The 26,131-nt window shown below is 49.1% G+C and overlaps 1 protein-coding gene across 1 annotated transcript; it reads left to right on the top strand.

The window, feature by feature from the left end:
* Positions 1-18,107: 18,107 nt before the first annotated feature.
* Positions 18,108-21,727, top strand: LOC124706217. Its single transcript, XM_047237868.1, has 3 exons — positions 18,108-18,546; positions 19,557-19,726; positions 20,936-21,727. Exons 1-3 carry the CDS (start codon positions 18,108-18,110, stop codon positions 21,452-21,454), a joined length of 1,128 nt encoding a protein of 375 aa, XP_047093824.1. The 3' UTR covers positions 21,455-21,727.
* The last annotated feature ends 4,404 nt before the right edge of the window (positions 21,728-26,131 follow it).

The raw sequence follows: 26,131 nt of genomic DNA, 5'->3' as shown, positions 1-26,131 counted from the left end.
GATTTTTATAAAACCAGAAATGACTTAGGAACCATTTAAATGGTCTAAATTTTTCAGTGAGTGAGAAAAATGCATGCAGTATACCTACAGAAAGCTAGTGACATGTATAACACACATGCACAAGAATCATATGCAAATTAAATCTTAAATAACCTAAACAATTAAATTAAGACAGAAACCAGAGCACTCCAATACTTAGACCAGCACTAACCAGAGCATCTCCAACCAAAACAAAGCACACCCCTGGATAGCTAAGAACAAATGTGAACTAACCCCACTGTATTTGTATTTTTCTGATTTGTAAAAGAATTTACAAAAATAAAATACTAATAAGGTGTCCTGTTTCAGATATAAATTCACCAAGCCTAATATATATCCCTAAAAATTATGTCCTTTGCTACAGAAATACTTTAACAATATATCTACCGGTAGCATTTGGATTTGCTTCCAGAGCATGTGTGGTTTTTGAATGAAAAATCAGAGAAGAGCTCTCTGGTCAGTTTTTAATTTATTTAGCAATCAAAATCTAAGAGGCTTCTGCATGTGGGACCAGTTCCAAAAGATAGGTATTATCATTCACAGCACTACCAAATTTACCTCATTCAAAAAGGGCTAGTACAACACTCATGCTAGTTAAAATACACAAACTGCATCTATCTAACATCAGATTTATCTACACAGATACAGAATCAAACAGCACATGCAAGCAATTATTAATGGTAGGGAAAATATCTGTGAGCATCTAGGATTTTGAATCAACCCATTTGGTTGCTGGAAGAATTTATGGTATTTCAAATACTGGACAGAGATTTACTGGCAGGTTTATAGAGAGAAAAATGGAAAAGGAAATCGGGCCGAAACCCTGGCCGAGCCAGATCCGGCCCAGATCGGCTGCAGCCGCGCGGGAGAGGAGTGGCGTTCAAATGGCCCGGGGCGGGGCCCGCCGGCCTGCAGCCATGCAAGGCCAGGCCTGCATGCGACCGTGGATCAACGATCCAACGGATCGCACGGCTTTCGCCGGCCACGACAAGAAAACAGCGGCGCCGCCGCGTACGCGTGACGGAGGAAGGGAGCGCTCACCATGGGGCTGTCGCGGGCGACGGCGTGGTCGAGCGGAGGTTCTCCGGCGAGCTCCGGGGTGGTGCAGGGGCGACGCAGACGCGAAGAGGATGGGGCGGTGGCCGGGGGCAGCTCGCGACGACGTGAAGGACGTGCTCACGGGGCTCCCGTACGCCGGCAAGGTCGAGGGTGATAGCATTAATCTTGATTTGTTTAGTTTGTTATCTAGCTACATGCGTGGAGAGCTGCATGCACTAGGGGTCGTTGCTAGCTGTTGGAGGCAGCCGCGTCGTACGCGTTCGTGCGCGTGGTGCGTCCGGCCGGAGCGCACGGATCAAGCTGCGTGCGTACGTGCGCGTGTAGAGCTCGGCAGTTGGTGTGCGTGCGCGCTGCTATAAGTCAGCCTGTAATCGTTGATGTAAACAGAGTGGTACGAGCCAGCTGAATAAAAGAGAGTTGGGCGTTGGTGCGCCCGCGGCGGCGCTCCGTGCGCCGGCCAGCAAAATCTGTGTGTCTTCTTCTACCTCCGTCCGTGAGCTGAGCGTGGAGAGAGAGGGTGCAGCCTCGAGCTGCACCAACATGTGGTATCAGAGCCTTGTCGATCCGAGGCGCGGCCGTGGCGCGCGGTCAGTCCGCGACGAGCACGGCGGACGCGGAGGCGGCGAGGGGACGCCGTATGTGCGGCGAGCGCGGCGACCGCGGCGGACCTGCGTGGTGGCGCAGAGGCCGCGGTGGCGCGGCATGGCGGCGGCGTGGAGGAGCTGCGCGGCCACGGAGGCCGTAGCGGCGCCATGCGACGGCCATGGAAGAAACTCGGCGTGTGTCGCCGAGGAAGAGGACCGCGTCCTGGGCGCGCCGGGCTGGCCGCGTTGCCTGCGTCAGTGCGCGGCATGGGCGTGAGCTGGAGGCGTGTGGAGCGCGGCGACGGTCGCCAAGGAGGAAGAAGATCGAGCTGCTCGAGCAGCCGCGTTGCCTGCGTCAGTGCGCGGCATGGGCGTGAGCTGAGGGCAGGCTGATCAAGGCGGAGGGAAGCCGTTCGTGCGGCGGGTGAAGGCAGCTCGGGCGGCCGCGTTGCCAGCGTGCGTGCGTGGCATGGGCGCGAGTCGAGGGTGTGCGGACCACCGGAGAAGATGGACGCGTTCGTGCGCGAGGCGATTACTGAGTGTTGTTCTTGGTCGAGAGCAGCGGCAAAGGTGGCCGCGTAGGACGGAGGCCGTAGGGGCGGCCAGTGACGACGAAGGCGGCGGCAGCTGCAGCAACACCGGCAACCTCAAGTCAAGATTAGGAGGGAAATTGATAGCATTAATCTTGATTTGTTTAGTTTGTTATCTAGCTACATGCGTGGAGAGCTGCATGCACTAGGGGTCGTTGCTAGCTGTTGGAGGCAGCCGCGTCGTACGCGTTCGTGCGCGTGGTGCGTCCGGCCGGAGCGCACGGATCAAGCTGCGTGCGTACGTGCGCGTGTAGAGCTCGGCAGTTGGTGTGCGTGCGCGCTGCTATAAGTCAGCCTGTAATCGTTGATGTAAACAGAGTGGTACGAGCCAGCTGAATAAAAGAGAGTTGGGCGTTGGTGCGCCCGCGGCGGCGCTCCGTGCGCCGGCCAGCAAAATCTGTGTGTCTTCTTCTACCTCCGTCCGTGAGCTGAGCGTGGAGAGAGAGGGTGCAGCCTCGAGCTGCACCAACAGAGGGCTTCCGCGGCGTCTGCTCGCACGGCCCCGTCAGAGACGTAGACGGAGAGCACGCCGGGGGTCTTGGAGACGATGGAGGAGATGCAGGGAAGGGTGCAGCGGACGCGGACTTTCTGACGGAACCGGTAACTACCGGTGTTAAATTCACCTTGCGATTCTGCCTGGAGATTCGGGCAAACTTTAAAGGTATATGCAGTTCTTTATTGGTATTGACTGATGGAAACATCTACATTTATCTTCTACGTACTCGTCCCTGGCGCTTCCTTCAACACACAGGCCACCCGTCCGTGCTCTCTCTCTCTCCCTCGTTTATCTCTTCTCCCTGCATCTCGATCTAGAAAAGCGGCGGCCCTGGAGCGGCTTGGCCGGTGAACGAAGTGCTCGAGTTTGGGCGGCAAGAGGGCGCCTCCGTTCCGGCCAAGAGGCAACTGCGGCGCTGCGACGGAGGTGGCGACGGGCGAGAGGGCATCCGGGACGGCGGCGAGGGCAGGCCAGCGACCAGAACTCCGGCGAGGCTGCGAGTCCAGAACGGACGCGGTGCTTGGATCCAGGCTAGGTCCGCCGTCCAAGACCTGATACATGGAGTTCTCTCCCTCTCAGCCGAGATCTACTCATCTTCCTTGTTTGTTGTCGGAGCCCTCTCATCCTTTTATTTTCCCTTGCTTGTAATTTTTTCCTTGCACATGGATTTGTGGTTTACTGCAAGCCTGCGCATGGATTTCTGTTGATATTATAATGGCCCAGATTGAGAAATTCTTGTTAAAATCCATCAAAAAAATCCAGATTTGAAGAATATTCTGGTGGTGGTTTGTCCATATGAACGGCGCTTTTGTTGATATTATATTGTAAACAAATGTATCAAATATCAATGGCGTATGCTATACTTTGTTGATATAATCCTGGCTCCTGTTTGGTATCTGCAACTAAAAAAAATGTTCCGTGGAACATAATTTGCTTGTTTGGTACGACCCTTGTATGAAATGTCAGATCCCTTTTATACCAAAATGTTATTGAACCCATACTTGAAACATCTCTGTTCCTTTTATGGAATTAGCTCAAAGATATATAAAAAATTGTTTTTCTAAATGTACTGAAAAAATTCTGAAAACAAAGCAAAATAATTGAAACACATGTGAATCGTAAATAATTTTTTAATGGAAAGCTTGGAAAATCATGTATAACCCTTATATGCAATATGTCATATCTCTTCTATACCAAAATGTTAGTGAAACCATACTTGAAACATCTCTTGTTCATTTTATGGAATTAGCTCAAAAATAGAAATATTTCAATTGTATTTTGTTATTAATGACATATATGGATAGTAAAGGATTTCTCAAATGGTGCCATAAGATCACTAGTAGTGGCGCACCCCTCTAGTGGTGCTCCACTGCTATATAGCAGTGGCACACCAAAAACAGGTGCTCCACTGCTATGAAAATACTAGTGGCGCACCACAACAACCATGCGTCATTGCTATATTTATTTTATGATTCAGCTCCACCCCAGACTTAGCAGTGGCGCACCTAATATAAGGATGTGTCAAGGGTGGCGCACCTATAAGTTAGTAGTGGCGCACTAGGTAGTGCGCCACTGTTACTTGAGTTAGCAATGGCGCATGAGTGGTGCGCCACTACTAACTGTTAGCAGTGGCGTGATAGTAGTGCCGCACCACTAGTGCGCCACTGATGATAAAAAGTGGTGCGCCACTGATAGCCTGTTTTCTAGTAGTGAACTATAATATATGTGAATCATATTTGTGTGAAAAAGAAATAAAACAGGAATATGTGCGGAAAAAGGAGCATATTTTCTTAAAAATTATCATGACCTAAAACTTTTATGAAAACAATGTAAGATGATTGGAGTATATGGTAATAATATATGGAACTTCTATGAACTTACGAAAATAGGAAATTATCCTTTTGTTTGATTTGAGGAGCTCACAAAATATAGTCGGGTATGATTCCTTTTCCAGTAATATAAGAGATATAAGCCATATCTCTTTGATTCCCAAATATCACTGAACCTATACTTGAAATATTACGAACTTCCAAATTTCTGGAAAAATTACTATTATTTTTTGTGTAAATCCAACAAAAATTTAGTTCATAACGATAAACCAAGGATAGATATCACTCTAATATGGGCTTAGAAGCTAGCTGTGGTGGAGTCGGTGCAATAAGAGAAGAGAGAGAGAGCGCACATGCAAAGACGTCAGAGTCACATGTGTGGGACCTTCATAAGCAGCGGAAATTCAGAAAATGAACCAATACGCAGGGATACACGGATTAGGTAAACGCATACTGATTCAGCTGGCACCATATGATTGGCTCGTGGGACTCCGGTAGTTACCGGAACCGCTAGAAATGACTTTCCCAGGGTGCAGCGGTGTGCTGCTCTTCTGCTTGGTCGATTCGGACGCGAGGCGAGGCTGCCAGTCGCGTGCGCGGACGGAGACGTGGGTGTAGCTCGGGGAGGAGGAAAACGGCGCAGAGACGCGCGGAGAAGGCGCAGGGGTGAGGCGGCGCAGCACGCCCAGGCCGCCTCGGATGCGCGGCTCGTGGCTGACTGCGCGGCCGCGGTTCTCGATGACGACGGCAGTCGTGCCGCGGACAGAGCTCACCGTGGTGGTGCTGGGGCGACGGACTCGACGCAGGGGTGAGTGCAGCTGCCAGTTCTGGCGTCTCCGACGTGCATACGCGGTTGCCGGTCGGTCTCGCGGACGTGACGAGAGCGGACGGAGCCCCGGCGACGGCTGAAAGGTACGGAGAGGCTCAGAGGTGGCGGAGGCGATGTGGTGACGGCGAGGATCCGCGCAGCCGCATGGCTTGGCCGGCGAGGCGTGCATCCAGACGCGGATCCCCGTACGTCGACGAGGACGGGGGCGTTGACGGCGGCGAGCTCCGCCAAGGCGCGAAGCGACCAGCCATCGACGAAGTTCCCTGGACAGGATAGCGGGAGAGGTTAGGTTGAGCATGGAGGGAGACATGCATGGATATCAGCAGAGAGGTTGGAGGGCGAAGGCCGCGGCGTGAACGTCGACATGCAGTTCGGCCGGTACAGCTCGGCTTCATCCTTGGCGGGGAAGGAAACAGGACGGGGCTCTACTCTGGGTGGTTCTGCGAGGTACCGGGGTGCTAGAGGTCTGGCTTGGGTAGAAGGAGAGGCTTGGGGCGGCTTTTGATCGGGACAAGCCCGGTGCTTGTCCTCGACGTGGCGTCCGTCGCTTGGCGGCCGAGGGCGGCGGGGGTGTCCAGGGAGAATAGGACAACGAGGGGAGCAGGGCCGCAGGGGCCGCGCCAGTATGATCAATAGATTGAGGCGGTATCGGTGGCGAGAGGACAGTGCAAGGGAGGACCGGTCGTCTCAGAGGGAGGTCGTCAATTCCGTGCCCGCCAGGTGTTCTACTGAGCGTCGACGCTCAGGGCACGGTCGAGAGCAGCTAGGGGGAAAGCGACAACGACGATACGGCACGCTGGGTCGATTAGGGACATGTAGGGGAGTTTGCAGGCGAGGTGGTTCGGGCTGAGGTGCTCGATTAATTTTTGGTGCATGCCATCGGCGTTCCTGCGTGTTCCAAACAGAGAGGGCAAACAAGGGGAAGGGCTCACAAGGGGGTCTGGGGTCGTGGTGCAAGAGATAGAACGGTTTGGGAGGGGTAAGGAGGGCTGCAGCAAGGCCTGGTCAAGTCTTGTCGTTGGCCACTTCTCCCTTCCCTCTTCTCTCCAAGAGCAACAGCCAAAAGATGCACTGTAGCGTCGGCCAGGATAGATCAGAGAGGGGAGGTTAGGGTGCTGGGGTGGTGCAGACTCGTGGCTGCTCCAAAGGATGTTTAAGGTAAGAGAGAGAAGAGAGAATATATAGAGGAAGAGAGAGACATGTGCATGACCAAGCATGCCAAAGCATGGCACGGCTGGCCTTCCCCCTAGACTGAACATCACATGCATACCATGAGCACATGCATGAAGAGCACGCACTAGTACTGGTTATGGTCACCAAGATGGAGGCTTGATGGTGTTTAGAAAATATTCAAGGAGATAGAAATGAAATTTGAGGGTGAAGATAATATATACCAATCAAAAGAAGAAATTTTGATTCTGAAGCTAGATTTTGAGAAGGCCTTTGATATGATTGAACACTCTACAATTATTAACATTTTAAGGGCAAAAGGTTTTGGAGAGAAATGGATAAAATGGATCTCTATGCTGCTAAGCTCTGGAACTTCCTCTGTCTTGTTGAATGGAGTCCCTGGAAAAAAGTTCTATTGTAGAAGAGGAGTGAGACAGGGGGACCCATTATCTCCTTTGATTTTTGTATTGGCTGCAGACTTCCTTCAATCTATTCTGAATAAAGCTATGGATCAAAATCTCCTTACAAAGCCTATTCCATGCCCCTCTTGCCCAGATTTTCCAGTAATCCAATATGCTGATGATACCCTTCTCATCATGAAAGCAGATGCAAAACAGCTGCTATGTCTTAAAGCCATTCTTCATTCTTTTGCTGTTTCTACTGGACTCAAAGTAAACTATAAGAAATCAAACTTGATGCCTATTAATATGTCTCCTGAAAGACTTGCACATTTTGCTGCAACATTGAACTGTCAAATTGGATCTCTTCCATTTACTTACTTGGGCCTCCCCCTTGGCATTACAAAACCTTCCCTTGAGTATTTTCTCACAATGGTTCAAAGAGTACAATCAAGGCTTGGTGGTATTGCAGATTTCTTGAACTATGGAGGGAAATTACAGTTGGTGAAATCTGTCTTAGCCTCCCTCCCAATTTTCTTTATGTGCTGTTTGGATGTACCTGTCACAATCAAGAATCAGGTTATTAAGTACATGAGACATTGCCTATGGAGAAAGAAAACGTTAGATGTGCAAGCAAAAGGGAGTGCTTTGGTTTCCTGGAAAAAAATCTGTCGGCCAAAAGAACAAGGAGGTTTGGGTGTTCTTAACCTGGATGTCCAAAATAAAACTCTGCTTCTAAAGAATTTACATAAATTCTACAATAATATGGACATCCCTTGGGTAAACCTAATAAGAGATACTTATTATGATGACAATGGACCACCAGGTATCAAAATGGAAGGCTCTTTCTGGTGGAAGGCACACTTAAAGCTTCTGGACTCTTACAAAGCTATGGCAAGATGCAATGTGGGGAATGGAAAAACTGCTTTATTCTGGACTGATCTTTGGAGTGATAATTGTTTGCACTTGAAATTCCCACATCTTATTACTTTTGCCAAAAGGACTGATATATCTGTGAACAAAGTGATGCAAATGGAGTTTCTTCAGGATTTGTTTCATCTCCCTCTTTCCCAACAGGCTTTTGCCGAGTTTGAACAATTAGAAAGTCTATGTGATCCTACTCAATTTCAAACTCTTTCTCATCAAGAAGATTCATGGAGTTACATTTGGGGATCTGATAAATTTTCTACTACCAAAGCCTACAAACTTTTGATTGGGGAGCAACAGACACCTAAGTTCTTCACTTGGATATGGGATTCCTCTTGTCAGCCGAAGCATAAATTCTTTTTCTGGTTATTACTACATGACAGACTAAACACAAGGAATTTGCTTCGGAGAAAATTTTTTCAACTACAAGCTTACAATTGTGCAACTCTCCAATGCAGTCAAGAAGAAACCTTAATGCACCTATTCTGGAGCTACCCTTTTGCACAACAGTGTTGGTCATTTCTATGCCCTCAAATCTCAAACCAACACTCAATTCTGGAGGCCTTTTATGGTGTCAAAGAGAAATTAAATCTGCCATTTGCGGTAGAGATAATCATGCTGGCTTCATGGTCAATTTGGATGGTTAGAAACAGAAAGATCTTTGAAGGGCAAGCACCCTCTTTTCTGGCGTGGAAGACTGTGCTTAAGCAAGAGCCTCAGTTACTATCTTATAGAATGAAGAAGAAATGGGAAGCACAGTTCAAAATGTGGCTTCAATCTTTCATGCTTTCTTAGTTTGCTTCTTAGTTCCTCTTTTTTCTTTTTTTAGTTTTGCACTTCTTGTGCCTTTGTAACTCTGTAACTTTTATATTTTAATAAAAATTGCAGTGGGGATTTTCCCCACTGTTTCACCTTCAAAAAAGATAATATATACCAAGATGGCATCTTCTTCCATTTTGATCGTGGCCAAGAGATGATGCTAGGTACCAATCAGAGGAGAGATGTGTTTGGTCTATAGATGTTTTGTTGGAAAAAAGAATGCATGTGAGTCGATCCAAATAGGAGAGGAATTAAATGGAGCTAGCTTTTATTTTTATAAAAAAAATCGAAAATAAGGAGACAATATTTTTTAGCTAAAAGAAAAAAAGGTCTACTTGCATATATATGCATAGTAGGTTTTCTCACATTTTTAAGATACGTAGAAAGGCAAGAAATGGTGTATGTACCATTACATGCATTTTAGGAAATAAAAAGTAGATCAAATAAAATAATTTGATAAAAATATGTTCAAAAGGGAAAATGCTTGATAAAACAAATCAGAAACATTTCCTAATTTTATTTGGGAAAACAAAATGAAAAGCTTTGATAAAACTAGAAATATTATGGAAGTCAAAATAGAGAAGAATAGGGTTTTAAGTGGTTAGGTCAAATCGGAGGGAAAGTCCAAAGTTTTTTGGAAATCGGCAATGCCTTAAGATCATGGGTTAACTTCAAAGTTCAGATTTGTTTCAAAGATGCAAAGTAAGATATGGATGAATTGGAAATTATTCATTGGTTGGACAATGATGATCTACCATGATTAAGCATAGATGGAGTAATGAGTTGACATGATTGATCAATGAGAGGTATTAGTGGAAAAACCAATGCCATGGGTAATTGATCACAGATCAATTAGTCCTAAAATTAAGCTTTGTTGCCAATGGCCTTTATTAGATTTAAACTAGAAAGAAATCTTATTTTGAAAAACTTCAAAAATAGAGAGGACTTTAGAAGGACTAGAATGACCCATCATTAAAGTAGAATAAAATATAGATCATTCCATTTTGTTTTAGGAAACCAAAAATGCATATAAAAGATTTTATAAAACTTTGAAGTCACACAAAGTAAGAGTAAGCCCTTTGGCAAAATACTTGGTGCCAATAATAATTTTGGAAAACTGTTTTTTTTTTTTGTGATACTATGATCTGACGTGATCATAGCCACTTAAAAGGAACAAGTTTTGGAAGGATCATAAGGTATATAATTTTGAGTCATAAGACAAAGCAAGGAAGTTTTGTGTTGTTCTGTCAAAGAGGTTCAAATACTTTTGAAGAGAGGGGGTTAGGGTAATACAAGAGTGGACATAGCTTAAGGGTTTTTCTTGAGAGTTGAAGATGTGGGGTTCAGATACTTCACTACACACTATTTAGCAACCATCACTCGTCAAACAAAGTCAGACAGGCATTTCCAAGTCAATAACAATCAATGCAGGCGGAACATAAAAAGTTTTTGTTCCCCCTGATTTTTGCACCCTGGACAAATGAACAAGGTTGCAAAAGTTGGGGTGTTACATCGTCGCTCACCCATACGGTCCAACAGGTCTTACTAGGCCTAAACCTCGTCCAAACCATCAGTTTGAACTCTTCATCAATCTCGCATTGAACCGATTCCATTAACTTGTTAATTTGAGCCTATTCCTCTAGAGTCGATATCAGCGTATCGGCTTTGTTATTCTGAAGTCGATGCCTATACATCGGCTATATTTTCATACTGTTATCTCTGTATGTCTTCTTAAGTCGATGTCTGCGCATCGGCTGTGGGATTCACATTTTTTTTTACCAGCCGATTTAAAATCGGCCTCCATACCTTACTGCCCTTCATCCCACATGCTTGGGAAATACTTCTTGAGGTGTTGACCATTGACGGCTATCGGGAACTTCGTCCATCCAATTCTTCCAACATGTATGCATTACCCTTTAAGGCCTGGACGACTTTGTACGGACCGTGCCAATTAGGAGACCACTTGCCATATGCCTTGTCTCTGGTTCCTAACGGCAACACGGCTTCCCATACTAGATCACCAACTTGAAACTCCTTTGGTCTAACCTTCTTATTGTAGGCACGAGCTACCCTGGCTTTGTTCTCCTTAATCTTCTCTAACGACCAAAGCCTAAGTTCTCGTTGCGTCCTCAATAGTGTCACTCATCAAAGCTGCATATTCTTCCGCCGTCGGATCATTCCGAAACGTGACACGTCTTGATCCAGCCGTAATTTCCCAAGGTAATACGGCTTCCCGTCCATAGACAAGCTGGTACGGCGAAGTCTTTATAGCTCCATGGCACGACATGCGGTAGGCCCATAATGCTTCGATAACTTCTCATGCCAATCCCTAGGGTTCTCGTCAATCTTTCTCTTGATCAGCCTTGATTAAGCTCGATTGGACGCTTCAGCTTGTCCATTAGCCCGAGCATAGTACGGAGATGATCGGATCGCTTTAATCCCCATGTCATCGCAGAATTTCCTGAATTCTTTAGAAACAAAGACCGAACCTCCATCGGTCGTGATGGTTTGGGGAATCCCAAACCTATGAATCACGTGTTCTTTCACAAACTGAATCACATCTTCTGATTTCACCTTCTTCATAGGGACGGCTTCCACCCACTTAGTGAAATAGTCTGTGATGGCCAAAATCCATTCATGTTTTTTACTCGACGCGGGATGGATTTTGCCGATCATATCCATGCCCCACCCTCGGAACGGCCAAGGCTTGATGATAGGGTTCATCGTTGATGCTGGTACCATCTGAATCTTCCCAAACATCTGGCATGCTTGGCACCCCTTGTAGTAATTGAAGCAGTCTTCAAGCATGGTGGGCCAATAAAACCCTGAGCGCCCGACTAGCCACTTCATCTTGTGAGCCGACCGATGAGTTCCACGAGCGCCTTCGTGCACTTCATGTAAGAGCCGATTAGACTCGCTTGGTCCCGTGCACTTGAGTAGTAACCCTTCCAACGTCCTGTAGAACATATCGTCTCCTATGAGGACGTACTTCATGGCTTTGTATCTTATCCGTTTAGGTGCCCCCCAAGCCGAATCTTTTAAGTAATTGAAGATCTCGGCTCTCCAATCATCCTGTTCCAGGAATTGCACCTGGACTTCCACCCCTTCAGGTATATCTATGTAGCCGGACGCCATTTGTGCGAGATTGTTGGCCTCGGTGTTTTGGGCTCTTGGGACCCAATTAAAGTTGATGTACCGAAACTGTGTCATCAACTCACGGCATTCCATCCAATATGGGAAAAGCGATTCACTCTCGCACTTGTATTCATCCGTGAGCTGGTTAATCACCAACTTGGAGTCTCCAAAAAGCTCTACCGCTTCTGCTCCGGCTTCCAATAGCAACTCCATCCCCTTACGTACTCGCCTCATATTCTCGCCACGTTGTTAGTGCAAGGGGTAGATAATCCGATGGAGAAAGAGTACTCGCCCCCGAGGCGACACGAGCAGAATGCCGATGCCACAACCATCGTCGCAAGTCGATCCATCGAAGAACATAGCCCACGCACGTATGGATAGTGCTGCTATATTGGTACTGATTCGCTCAGCTATGAGATCGGCCAACGCTTGCCCTTTGACTGCTTTCGCAGGCTGGTACCGGAGGTCAAACTCCGACAACGCAAACATCCACTTACCCAGTCGGCCCTTCAATACAGGGGCCGACAGCATGTGCTTGACAACGTCTGACTTGCATATGACGAAGATTTCTGCTGTCAAAAGGATGTGATGCAGCTTGGTGCAGGTAAAGAACAGGCAGAGGCACAGTTTCTCGACCTCAGGATACCTCGTTTCCGCGTCCAACATCCTTCTCGCCGAGGTAAAAGACGACCTTTTCAACGCCTTCGTAGAGTTGCACCACCACCGAGGCGATGGACGTGTCGCCTACTCGACAAGTAGATGTAGAACGGCCTGTCTTGCCGGGGCGGAACTAGCACGAGCGGCGTCGTCGGATACCGTTTAATTTCATCAAACGCCCGCCGCTGTTCTCCCCCCAGTGAAATTCGTCATCAGACTTAGTCTTCACCAACGCCATGAACGGCTCTATCCGTCCTGACAGGTTAGAGATGAATCGGCGGACGAAGTTGATCTTGCCGATAAGACGTTGGAGTTCCTTCTTCGTGGTGGGCGGCTGCATGGTACGCACCGCCTCCCGACTTTTCGGGCCGATCTCAATTCCTCGCTCATGAACCGGAAATCCTAGGAACCGACCGGCCGTCACACCAAAGGCACACTTCTTTGGGTTCATTCTCAGTCCGAACTTCCGAGTTCGGTCTAGGACGCGTCGCAGATCTCCCAAGTGTCCCTCCATGGAGACGGACTTGACTACCACGTCATCGATGTAGATTTCCACTAACTTGCCAATCAGATCGTGAAATATATAATTCATGGCTCTTTGATATGTTGCACCAGCATTCTTCAACCCGAAGGTCATGACCACATATTCAAACAAGCCCACCGCCCCCGGTACTCTGAATGCGGTCTTGTGTATATCTTCTGGAGCCATGAAGATCTGGTTATAGCCGGCGTTGCCATCCATGAAGCTTAAAACCTTGTGGCCCGCAGCTGCATTGATCAATGTCTCCGCCACAGGCATTGGATACTCATCTTTTGGAGTGGCTCTGTTAAGATCTCGGAAATCGATAGCCACACGCCACCGGCCGTCCTTCTTTTCTACAGGAACGATACTGGAGATCCATTCAAGCATACCCGCATGGCTCTGATGAACCCGGCGGCCAACATCTTCTCGATCTCTTTCTTGACCTCTTCCAGGATTTCGGCCTTCATCTGACGAGCTCGTTGTTGGAACGGCCGAAATCCTTTCTTAAGGGGGAGCCGATGTTCAATGATGCTCCTGTCCAACCCAGGCATCTCGGTATAGTCCCATGCAAAGCAGTCTGGGTATTCTTTCAATAGAGCAATCATGTGACTCCTGAGCTGTGGGTCTAACTTCCTCGCCGATAAAAGTCGGCCGAGGCTTGTCCCCGTGGCCGATATCGACTTCCTCTAGCTCGTCGCCCGAGGTGAACCCATACCCCAGCTTTCCACCACCCGTGAGGTCGACGCCAACATCGGGAGAGCCGGTGGCGCGGATAATACGGTCCGATCGCTAGAATCGGCCTCCATCTTGATCATCACCAGGACCTTGTGGCAGTGTCGGAGCCGGTTGCGTGGATCGGCTCCCTCTTCATTCTTGCTATGAGAGCAGCTGCCCTCATTGCTACCCCTACCAGGGCGGTACCCAATTTCTACCATGTTGATGCTGATGTCATGGGAGCGGGTTCTGTGGAAAGAGCCGATGAGTTCGGCTTCGAGGGTTGCCTTGATCTCGTCATGTTTCTTCTTGAGCTCATCAGGCAGATCCTCGTACTTGACCGGAGTGCTTTCCGCCATCTCGGATGTAGATGGCGATGTTGTGGATGTCGAAGGTGGTCCCACTGGGCGTGCCAGAATGTGTTGACGTCAGAAACCCACTGGCGGGCAGCGACGGGCAACACAGTAGAGCCGGGAACAACTAGGGCTGCGGCCGGCCCCGGTCCCTCGCAGCGACGGCCCGCAAAGCCTCCCGGTCACACGTCCGATGCTATCGCAAGGGCGTGCCACCCGACCTATACCTGGTCGGGAAGGTGTTGGATGATGCCTCGCTTAGTTTCCCGCATGGCATACACGTAAACATTAAATTCGAGCCTCGATCGGCTCTCGAGTTATCCCGTGAATCGGCTTAAAGAGCCGATCCACCCATGATTCGAACAAGGTGTCCGAATATATGGTGGTCCCGCTTGATCAAGATAAAGCTAATAAGATCTACGACGATTTAGGGTTTTCACCGCATAATCGGATCATCCTACTCACGATTGGGCCTCGCGCTCGCGCACGGTGACCGTAAGCCGATCCTAGACAGGGCCTAAAAACCAACACGAGGTTGATCCCCGGAACATCCTTTCTAGGGCTAGCAAACTTCACCCTACACGCCGCTGGATCCTCCAACCCTTTGTAGGGCCTAACTAATGCGGATATTAAACTAATCCTTGCGGAACAAGGAGCAACCGTAACGGATCAGATCTACTAAACTATGATCAAGCGGGTGCCGCCCTACACCCGAGACAGTGTAAGGGCGGCTAGATGCATAAGGGTCGCACTACGACAGAGATATGATACGAAGAACAATGCTAACCCTAACACATCTAAGATAACTACGTTGCTCGCCATCAAAAAGGCTTCAAGCACGAGCAACGCATGAACAACGTGGGTAGGCTTAGGCTGCCTAGATCGCAAGATGCGATCTAGGCAGCATGGTGCTTACCGGAGAAACCCTCGAGACGAAGGAGTTGGCGATGCGCCGAGATTTGTTTGTGTTGAACATTGGTTGTTGTTTATTCCATAAACCCTAGATACATATTTATAGTCCAGGGGACTTTCTAATTTAGGCGTGCACCTAACCGTGCACGGGTAAAAACTCTAACTAACCGACAGGTATCCTACTATATTACAGATACACGGGCCAACTAGCCCATATTTTGCATATAAAGGCCGATTCACATATTTCTCCCATGTATATTCTTTAAATCCATCTTGATCGCAGCCTACCTCTGACCTGGTCAAATTCCGGTGATAACACACACACAATCGAAGTTCAAAATGAAGATGAAAAATAAGATGGAGGTGCAAAAGAAGATGCTGATGATGAATGAACTATGTTTCCTTTAGTTGGTGGTCTTGAACTATGTCTTGCTCTTGAACCGTGTCTCCCATATATTTCATTTTTTGTGTTCACGTGGTTGCATATTGTATTTGATCAAGCGCCAAAATCCCGCCCCACGCGTGTGGTGAAGCGCTTGACATCGAAGCGCTAAATTGTCCAGCTGGTGAAGCGACTCGCTAACGTGGGCGCTAAAACTAGAAAAACAACGATGGATGATTGTTTTACTGCGCGGTGCCCCAGCGTGTGTCTGTTGAAGATGCTCTAAGGCCATCTCCAGGGGGCGACCCAAATGGGCGCGCCCGCGAGCCCGTTTGCGTCCGTTTGGATGGGTGTCCGAAATTTTGGGTCGCAACGCAGCGGCCACCCCATTTGGCAAACGCGGCCAATATAGGCCATTTGGTCACATAGATTTATAAATAACATCTAAAATCTATAGAATAATATCAAATAAATGCACCATGACCACGGAACGAAAAGTGTCATAGTTTGAACAAGGAACAAATATAAACATTACAAACTGAGATTGTCAACTCAATTTGTGCGGTGTAGAATCCCCTTCTAACTCTTCTCGAATCAAGATCTCGTGTCCTTGTTCATAGCGGTCAAGTCGGCGGTCATGATCATGTGATCCTCGGATTGGCGTTTTAGCTCAACTTCTTCCTCCTTCTCCACCTTTTTGGCATTTACCGCTGCAATGAGCTCCACTTCCCTAGCCCCTTGTCTTGGAATTGGCCTCTTTAATCTCAAGCTTCCTCTTTTAGATATTGTATTTGTTCTTCATGTCCTCTTCCTTCTCCCGGTGCTTCCTCTCATCTCTCTTGTCCGTGGACACCTCTTTTTCAGCATACAATACTTTCAAGGTGCCGAACAAATGCATGGCCGAAGCATAACACTTCATGTTGGCCTTGGTTGCCTTGTGGCCTCGTGGACGGCTTGCACGAGAAGCGGAGCTACCGCAAGGCTGGCCACCATCAAGGTAGACCGTGGTATCTTTCACAGTCTTGCTGCCAATCAAGCTCGCCATGTACCCCTTGTATCCCTCGTTGAACTTGGGGGTGCCCTGGAGTTCCTTCCAACAATGAGAGAAGGCAAAGGTCCTTCCTTCATTCACCGTTTTGAAGTAATCCAAAGCTTGCCACACCTAGAGCTAACCGAGACAACAATGAAAAACGTATGTGCAAACAACGAAAGAAGAAGTTGAGGTTGAGAACTATACGAACTGCTTCATGCCGATGCTGCTAACGGGAACCCGCCTCACATGATCATACACCGCCTGGAACTTATTGCATTCCGTTTGAATTATTCCCCACCTCTTTTGGAGGGAGCACTCGTTGCGGTCGCTGTCAAATCGCTCCTCCCCGTACCGGCGATGCTCATGGAAGTAGTCATGGATCCAGAGCCGGAATGCAACCCCCTTCTGCTCGGCACCTATCAGTGGATCTTGCCCAATGGCCAACCATCCCTCGACGATCATTTTGTCCTCCAGCTCGTAGTTGCTGGTTCTTTTGCTAACCCGATGACCTCGACCTTGTGCAGTTGCGAGTTGTGTGAGCTTGTCAACGAACAACGGCTCCTCGTCGATGTTCATGGTGCCGGCATGGCCAGTGTTGTCCTCCTCTATGGTAATGGGAGGTGGCGGGGAGCCTGCTCGGTCGACGGATGTTGCATGGTGGTCGGCATTGTCGGCGGGTAAGACGGAGGGGCCTACATCGTGGTCGCTGCCTGCATAGATGGCGGCACGCACTCAGCCGACAAATCGTCGAACATGGTGCGAGCACCGGCCATCGCTCTTGCGGGCAGCCGCCTTGGAGTGCGCCGCTGGCGCACGGATGCACGGTTGAGGTCAATGGACGAAGGCGACAACCCCGTTATGGACTCGCCCACTTCCGGTGACCCATCCCGTGGCGGGTACAAGAACTATCCAGCCGACGCCATAATTTCGTACGCGCCGGGCGATACCCAAACGGGGCAGTCGGCGGGGCTGTTGACCGAGGAGGCCGGGTCACGGACGAGGCGGTGCTTCCCGCTGAGGCTATGCCGGCACCCGTTGTGACCAGCTGCGTGAGCATGATGTGGCCGTAAATGAGCATGGCATGCTCTTACATGGCCTTCACCTCCGTTTGGAGGAGTTGGAACTGGTCAACCGTCCTCTGCCGCTCCTCCGCGGCGGCGCCATCCCTCTTCCGTGGAGATGGCCTAAGGTCTAGTGGAGATATAAACTCCAGATGCTCTAAACTCATTAAGCATGGGAACAACTTTTACCTGACACCAGGTAGTGAAACCACCCGTTCACCTAGCAGCCGCCAAGCCGCGCCGGCGCATCGCATCGCAACACGACAGGAACCCACCGCTGATCGCTTCCGCGGACGGAGACGTGGGCGAGCCGGACCCGATCGAGAGAGAGAGCACGAGAAACGGGCGGAAACCTTGTGCCGTACCCGAATGGAATCCCGTCTCTCTCCCAAAGTCCCAATCATTGTCTTCCCCCCACCACCACTCCAACCCCAACCCCTTCCCCCACCCGACCCAAGCAAGCAACCCCGCAACTAAAAGCACCGAAATCCCCTCGCCGCCGCCACGCCCGTCGCCCTCACGCCGGCCCGCTCGGAACACCAGCACCAAACCCTAACCCGAGCACCGGCTCACCCGGCGATCGCCGGCCGGCCGGGGATGGCGGCGCGCGGCCTGCGCGGCGTCCGCGACGACCTCTCGGAGCTGGGCCGCCACCTGCTCGACATCGCCTGCTTCCTCCACCCGCTCCTCAACCCGGCCCACACCGACTCGCCGCCCTCCACCCCCACGCACGCGCGCCGCCGGGCCCGCTCCCCGTCCCCGCGCCCCGCCACCCCGCCCTCGCCGTCCCCCTCCATCCTCGCGGGCATCCTCGCCGACCTCGCCGAGATCGGCGGCTCCTTCCGCGTCGGCTTCTCCGGCCGGGCCCTCCCCGACCGCCAGCCGCCGCCAGCCCGGGCCCTCCCCGTCCCGGACTCCCCGCCCCACGCCCCCGCCGCTGCTACTGGCGTCGCCGATGGTGTCCTCGGAGCGGCCCGCGCGCTCGCCGCCAGGCCCGACGCCTGGATTGACTTCCCCGTGCTCGCGCTCGATGAGAGTAATCCTCCTCCTCCCCCTCAACTCCAATCTCACGCGTTCCCACCACCAATTTTGCTGTCTGATCACCCGTGATGATGGTGTCGTGTCGTGGAGCGGTTTTTCTCTACATATGTGCAAGTTAGTTAAGGGGGAGATAGTAGATATAAACGTTGCTGATTTAGGACTGCGTAGTACTAATGAATTTGGAAGGGTTGGGACTTCGGAACTAACTTACAAATTAAAATTAAAACTGTACAAGGAAGGTCAGAGTTTAATGTCCTACAGTAATGGTATCTAGCTAACTTGATGATTTATATCCACACCTATTTCGTTTTGATGCAATTGCCGCTACTACCACCCCCCAGGATCTCACTTCTGGAAGAGTGAAAGTGGAGTAAAGAAACCTAGAGGTAGAACCCATTTGAGACTATGAATATTCAATCTCCGTTTGAACGAGCAAGCCCTCAAAAAGGCTAGTTTGAGAGGAGTCTAGAACTAGAAATAGAAAGAAGGCTAAAATGCACATGATCCAAATAAGGAGCGGAAGCGGAGATCTTGAATCGAGAAAGTGGCTTTTTCTATCATAAAAAGAATCTGCTTTCTGATGGCTAGCCGTGGCGAGGCTTCATCCGACCTTCAACCTGTTCACTGACTTATTATAGAAAGAGCTAGTGTAGACAAATAGTTCTAGTTGAAGCGTTCGTTTGATGCGACCATGGACTATAGTTAGCTTAGTCCTTCGCAATTAGCTTCTTGCTTCAATTCAAGCGGAAGATAACCTTATTCCACCGTAGTTTTCTGTTTGATCACCAACAATTCTATCATCTTATATCGGTGCACATTGATGTGATAACTCCTGTAATGCCATGATCACCACCATGGCATAGCTTTTCAAACATTGCCGTGACTTGTTTTCCTTAGCTCCGCATTGAATGCAATCTTCTGGTTTGCTGGTGTTGCTTTGCTGTGCTATGAAACTATTCTTCGCATTTTACATGCATAATGTTTGTGCTCTCTATTACTTTGCAGATGCTACAATCTCTGACATCGAGAGAGATCACATGGAAGTCATTGAGAAACTTGTCCCGGATTTAGCATCTCTCAGGGCTAGGCTCTGCCCTTCCTACATGGATCAAGATGTATTCTGGAAGATATACTTCAGGCTGCTTGAGTCAACCCTTAGCGAGCATACTTCAGAGGTGCGCCAGGACATATGGTTCTTATGCATTGTTAATTAACTAACTTACTACTTTCCATGGTAACCCCATCTGGATGGAATGCTCAGTTCAAACAATTTCTGTTATCTACTAAGAACATGTTGCCCCTGCATGGCCTGCAAGCACACAGAGCTGGAAACATGTTTAAACCACTTATCTTTTCATTGTTTTAGTCAGCATATATATATATTCTATTTTTGCTATTGTTGTGCATTACATCTATCTCTATTCTATGTATTTTTAAACTAACATAAACAAGACTGAACATTAATGAAATTGAATGCATCATTGCACCACATGGAGAAAACAGAGGAAAGTCCAATTTATCTTTAGATAAACTCTACGTTCTAGTAAGCAGATAAAAATAGGCCATGGAATACTGACTATAAAAGCTGCTCCATAAATAACTTGTATGGTGTAGGTGCTAGCAGGATGGGTACTGTGTACTGAGGTTGGGAATTGTATATCCCCTTCATCAATGCGATAGTGATGCTTATTAATCAATATATGTACATTTTATTCTTTTTTATGATGCATGGGTCGTTCTAAACCTATTTTATTTGTTTTCCATTAATAGGTGGTTACAACAGTTCACCAAAATCGTTTGTATAAATTGATAACAATTATAATAAATCAGAGAAAGAGAAAAAAATCTTGTAGGAATGCACCCCCCAGTTCTACTTTTCACCATCTGGAACTTGTTTTCTCTGCTAGTAGGGCAATATTTTTAGCCAGCACATAATGTTGTCTTCAGTAGCGTTGTGCCAATTTCGTCTGCACTAGTATTACACAGTCTCCTGAATGAGTTATCACCTGGTGGGATTCCTCTTTCTACTTATGCATTATTTATCATTATCAAATTGTACTTTCAGGAAGATAGCCAGAATGGGCAAGGTTCTGTGCAATGTCATACTAGTATTAAATTTAGAAGAACTTTTTGTAGCAGTACACTCCCAATTCTAGTTTTCACCACTGACTAGAACTTGTGTTTTCTGCTGGTAGGCCTAGATAGCTCACTTGATTGACATATTTTTGGGCAGCACATCATGCTATGTCTTCAGTAGCAGTATGCTGTCTGCACTAGTATTATAGGATCTCTTGAATGATGAGTGTTATGTTATTATTATATCCCCTGGTGGCATTCTTCTCTTTGTTGCATTACTTACCAGTCTTATCAAATTGTACTTTCAGGAAGACAACCAGAATGTTCAAAGTTCTGTGCATCACATAAATGAGATAGAGTCTCCACCTCATGTCTGTGAGATAGAAAGCGAGAAAAGCACTGCGGAGGGTTATCAATCGTCAGAAAGTCAGGCATTGACCAAAACACGATCTGAGCAAAGCATTGACCAATGGGTGTTTGCAAAGTCAAAATCAGAGACGAGCATGGATCAGTGGTCTGAAGTACCTTCGGATGTCGAGTCTTTTAGAGAAGGTAAAAAATACCTCAGTAGTGAGGCCGAGGACATGAGTGACGTTGACAACTCCAATGTTGTCGTCATGGACAAATACATGGATTCGCTCCTGCCATTTCGGAGGAACCTTCCATACGCCAGTTCCTCTGTGCGAAGGGATTCGGTAAGAAGAAAGCCCGCTTCCTCCCCTGACTATACCCACCGGCCTCCGCAACCCACCCCGCCTCCATCGCTGTCGAAGAAGGAATCTTGGGATCTCATTCAGGATTCAGAGTTTGACATACTTGACAGTTAGCAATGGAGATCGCTGTGATCTCAATGCCTTCAAATTTTTCTTCATTTCTCTATCCTTCACCTGGTTTGTAAATGGCAGCCTTCAGGTGGTGCCAGTGGTTGGAAACATTTGACAGTAATAATATAGTGTGCATAAATATCTCTCTCTATGCGTCTAGAGTATATATCCTCTCAGCCCACATGCTGTAACATGATAAATTTGACATGGATCTGTCGAGAGTGAGGCTTTGGATATTGGCCTCCCTGATATAGACAATTTGTGTTGCATGCTGTATATGCGTGTGTCGTCAGCGTCTGGTTGGTTTTTGACAATTCTGCAATTTTCAGTGCAGAATAGGTAGAAAGTTCGTGGCATTCCATTCCGTTTGTAAATATATATTGTATAATTTTTGGCATGAAAAATAAAGAACCCACATCAGTTTTTGCCCAGATTAGCCTAACTAATTGCCGTAAGAAAATAGAGGAGTTTGCATGAGGTAAGACAATGGAATCTAATCCCTATGCCTTATATTTCAGTTTTTTCTTAAAATGGGTTATATCAAGTAACCTCCGACGAATAAGACTTACATTATTTTGAGTAAGACTAATATTATTTAAGAAAAATCAAACCATGTAAAGTTTGACCTAATTTTTACAAAAGATCGTGAACATGTAAAATACAAAGATAATATCATCAGATACATTATGAAATAGACACATCATGAAATATATTTTCATATGATATCTATGGAATATTATATTCGCTGATAGTTTTTTCTAAAATTTGAGTAAACTATACTTAGTTTGATTTTTCAAAAAAATTAAGACTGTTCATTGGAAACGGAGAGAGTGATTTAGAAACGGTTCAAACCACACACTGTTAAATAGTAAACTGACATATATTCCCGACTCCCGAGGGCAAGCTAGGACTTCACATAGTACTTGAAAGGCAAACTGCATAAGTAAGTTGTTTTATATCTCTGGACACTCATATGCCCCGTCCCATAACTTCATTCTCACACATCTCGAGGCGATGAGCGAGGCGGACGGCGCGGCGTGGATCACGCCGGCAACGCGGCACCGGCGTCGGCCGATCTGTCCGGTTCTCTCGCCGACGGGGTTTCCTTCTGGCTCAGGATCCAGGTTTCTTCCCATCGACGAAGTTTTCGAAGACGACGAGATCTCCGTGGCGGAGGAAGTTGCTTGGAATGGACTCGTCGACGAGCCGTGGGTGCTGCCTCTTGACAAGATCGTTGATCAGGACGACAGTGAGCGGCTTGCCGATTTCTGGTCTAAGATCGGGTATCCGACGGCGGCATCCCGCCCTTAGGAGAGGGAACAAGCGGCTCAGCGCGCTAGATCTTCGTCTCCGGCAAGGGCTGAGAAGGTGGCGTCGGGAGGAAGACCGGCATCGTCCTCGCCACCGGTTTTTCGTCTGCCTAAGCCGCCGATGAAGCTCAGGGCGTGGAAGGGTCCCCTGCCGCCCAAGCGGATCACACCGCCGGCTGTTCTTGCGGACTTCATCGAAGCCGCGCTTGGTAAGTCTGGGGTGTGTGACGCGGCTGCTGGCATCCCTTCATCGAGGAGCTTTACTGCTCCGGCTACGGAGCCGGCCGACGTTCTCCTGGCGCCGGCGGCGCGGACGTCGATCGCGGCGACTCAACCGCGATTCAAACCGATCGACGCGGGATCCCTGGCGATTTTCGGTGGGCCGCAGCCTAGGTGGGCCTGGTTTGGCCGGGCCGTGATGGCTGTGCAGAGAGCGCCTCGGCGTGGGGTCATCGAAGATCACATACGATCACGGTCTATCGACCACGATTCGTATCGATCTCCTTCCGTCTCTGCCGCCACAACTTTTTCTCACGTCGCCGTCTCTGCCCACGCAATCATCGACAGCACCTCGACAACGCCATCTCCGCCCACGCCATCGCCAAGATCTACATCGCTCCGCTCCTTCGCGCAGGTCGTAGCCGGGGCGTCTTCGCACGTCGGGATGGCCGGGACGGTGCGGCCCCCTGCGCCTGCCGGGGCGCCTGTGGCGGCGCCAGGACCTGCTGCGGCGGCGCCAGGGTCTGCTCCTCCGGCGGTTACGGCTGCTGCCGCCACCGGTCCCTATGGGCCCCCCCGGCTTCCAAGGTTGGCCGGCAGGGATGCTGATGTCGCAATCTGCGTCTGCACCTCGGCCACATGCACCAGCTCCGAGGCCGTCACTAGCGTACCGTCCTCCAGTTCGGATGCCTGTGCCTCAATACATCCCGCAGCAACCTTTTCAACCATACCCCGGTACTTTCCATTATCCGATGGCTGGCCAACAGAGTATGGTGCAGCCAATTTTGCAGCAACCCGCGCAGCAACAACCACCGCAGCAACCTGGACAGGTAAAGAAGAGAAGGAAGAAGAAGAGTGCCATTACAGTGGGACAGCCGGCGACTACCGCGGGGCAGCCTTCGGGTCAGACCGCGCAGAGTACCATGGGACAACCATCGATGGTGGTAAACACGGATATTTCTTCGATTCCTATGCAGATGCCTTCTGTTGTACTTGTTCCTGTTGTACCAGTGGTGAAGCAAAAGAAGGCGGGACGATGCTGGAAATGTGCCGTTAATACTCATGCAACTAAGGACTGTAAGGTTACACATTATTGTTTGGTTTGTGATTCTGGGGCACACCCTACCATTCGGTGTCCTATCCTGAAGTTGCCAAGGCCTACGAGTTTCTTTGTTGGTTGTGGTAATGATGCCACGCTTGATCTTCAGTTACCGGACTCAGTTTATAAGCCTTAGCTGATTACTTCTGGAGCACCTACAGCTTTGGTGCAGGTGTCAGGGGAGGGGGGTGTCACTGCGGCAGATATTCAGAGTCTTATGGCCCGCATGTGTCCTGGGAATCCTGCATGGAAGTGGGAGGCGATGGCCCATGGGGTTAATGCGTTTCTTATTGCTATTCCTACAGCTGATGATTTGTCCAGGATTGATGGTATGCAGATGAGTGTGCCCCAGATTAACGCTCAGGCTCTAGTTTCTTCATGGGTACACCATGATGTTAAGCCAGAGTTTGTTATGGAGCCGGTTTGGGTGCATGTTGACGGTGTTCCTGATTCTGTCCGTCATTTCTTAGCGCTCTGGGCAGTGGGTTCCCTTATTGGTACTACTCTTGATGTTGATTTGTTTTCTCTTCGGACCCTGGGGATTATTCGGGTTCTTGTGGCAATGCGTGATCCTGCAGCTCTGGAGAAAGATAATGGCTGCATGGAGGTTATTGCTCTGCTTCAGCTTAATGGTTATAGGTTTCGTTTCCGTCGTGAGGCAGTGGGGTTTCAGCCAGACACTCGGTTCCGGCCTTTTTTTCTGGAAAGGCGGAGGTGATGATGATGGAGCTCACGGTTCGGAGGAGGAGAGGTTTGATGACGACACACCGGATGCGGCGCCAGAGACTGCTAATATGGATGTTGATGGACATATTCCGACACATACTTCAGGCACATCGGCGGCGCCGACTGCGCAGGTGGCGTTGACTCCGTTCAACCACTCGCCGCTGACGAGCAGAGGACGAGAGATCGTGGCTCGTGCTAGAGAGGAGTGTCCACACTTGGTTGCTACACCGCCGACGTCTTCACGTGCTTCTTCACCGTCCAGAGTTCGGACTTTTATGCAGGATCGTACTCGTCCGGCTTCATCGACTACTTCACGGACCTCTTCTCCGAGTTCGCAGCGGGGGGCACCAGTTCCGTCTTCTACCTCGTCACAGATGGACTTGGTGCCTCCGCCGCAGCGGTCTCTCTCGACCGCGTCATGTCACGTTGAGCGGCCCGGATCTTCGGTGCCGACTACGCTGCAACAGCAGCCGGCCACGGCGCCACCGCGTGGGCAGACGTCGGCCTCGGGGCGGTCGGCTTCGCCGCCTGGCTTCGATGCCCCCGTCTGAACAGCGGTCGGCCACGCAGCAGCAGCCGACATCGACTGCCTTGGAGCAGCCGGCCAAGGCGCCAGGGACGGGGTCGGCCACGGAGGGTCCGGCTTTGGTGCTCCCGCACTTGCAGCAGCCATCGACGACTTCCTCGACTGGTGTTCTGCCGTGCAACACGGTCCCAGAGATGCCAGCCGGGTCGCTGCAGTGCCCGAGTGGTGAGGAGCGGTGCGGTGACCCAGCATACCACTGCATGTTGTAGTATACAAGTCGTTGATATGATCTTCATGAAGGGACTTCTTCACAAATATCACATCCCTCAGAGTGGTACAACAGAAACATTGCAGGTCACAACACTTGATAACATATTACAATCATGGTCTTAACAAGTTGGTATTCTCACAGGTCCGATGAGAACACCCTACAATATTAAGGTACTATTACAAACCAACATAGATATGAAAAGAGCTCAGCAACTTATTTAAGTATGCCACTACGCTGATCGGCTCTAAGATACTAAGGTATATCACTACTCCTCCACCTTCGTGTCATCGGGTCCGTAGACTATCCCATAGTCTACTCCTTCAATTCCTCCGGTAAGATCAGGTTCCTCGTAGACCAGCTCGTAGCTTCCTTCTGGTGCTCCATCGGCGATGGCCTCCACTTCCGTATCACAGTCTAGCAAGGGTGTCGAAAGAAAGTGAGTACAGGGGTACTCAGCAAGTTCAAAAGAGTAAAAGGTGTTTGATGCACTAGCTACGACCCTCGATCAGAAAATCTTAGGTCAATGCAT

This window comes from Lolium rigidum, chromosome 1 (assembly GCF_022539505.1).
Source record: "Lolium rigidum isolate FL_2022 chromosome 1, APGP_CSIRO_Lrig_0.1, whole genome shotgun sequence".
Taxonomy (NCBI): domain Eukaryota; kingdom Viridiplantae; phylum Streptophyta; class Magnoliopsida; order Poales; family Poaceae; genus Lolium; species Lolium rigidum.
This window is presented reverse-complemented; position numbering and strand designations above follow the sequence as displayed.

Coding starts and splice junctions, on each gene's coding strand:
- LOC124706217 (XM_047237868.1), top strand. CDS start 18,108: ATGGCGGCGCGCGGCCTGCGCGGCGTCCGCGACGACCTCTCGGAGCTG. Junction 18,547..19,556: donor CGTGCTCGCGCTCGATGAGA/GTAATCCTCCTC, acceptor ATTACTTTGCAG/ATGCTACAATCTCTGACATC. Junction 19,727..20,935: donor TTAGCGAGCATACTTCAGAG/GTGCGCCAGGAC, acceptor TTGTACTTTCAG/GAAGACAACCAGAATGTTCA.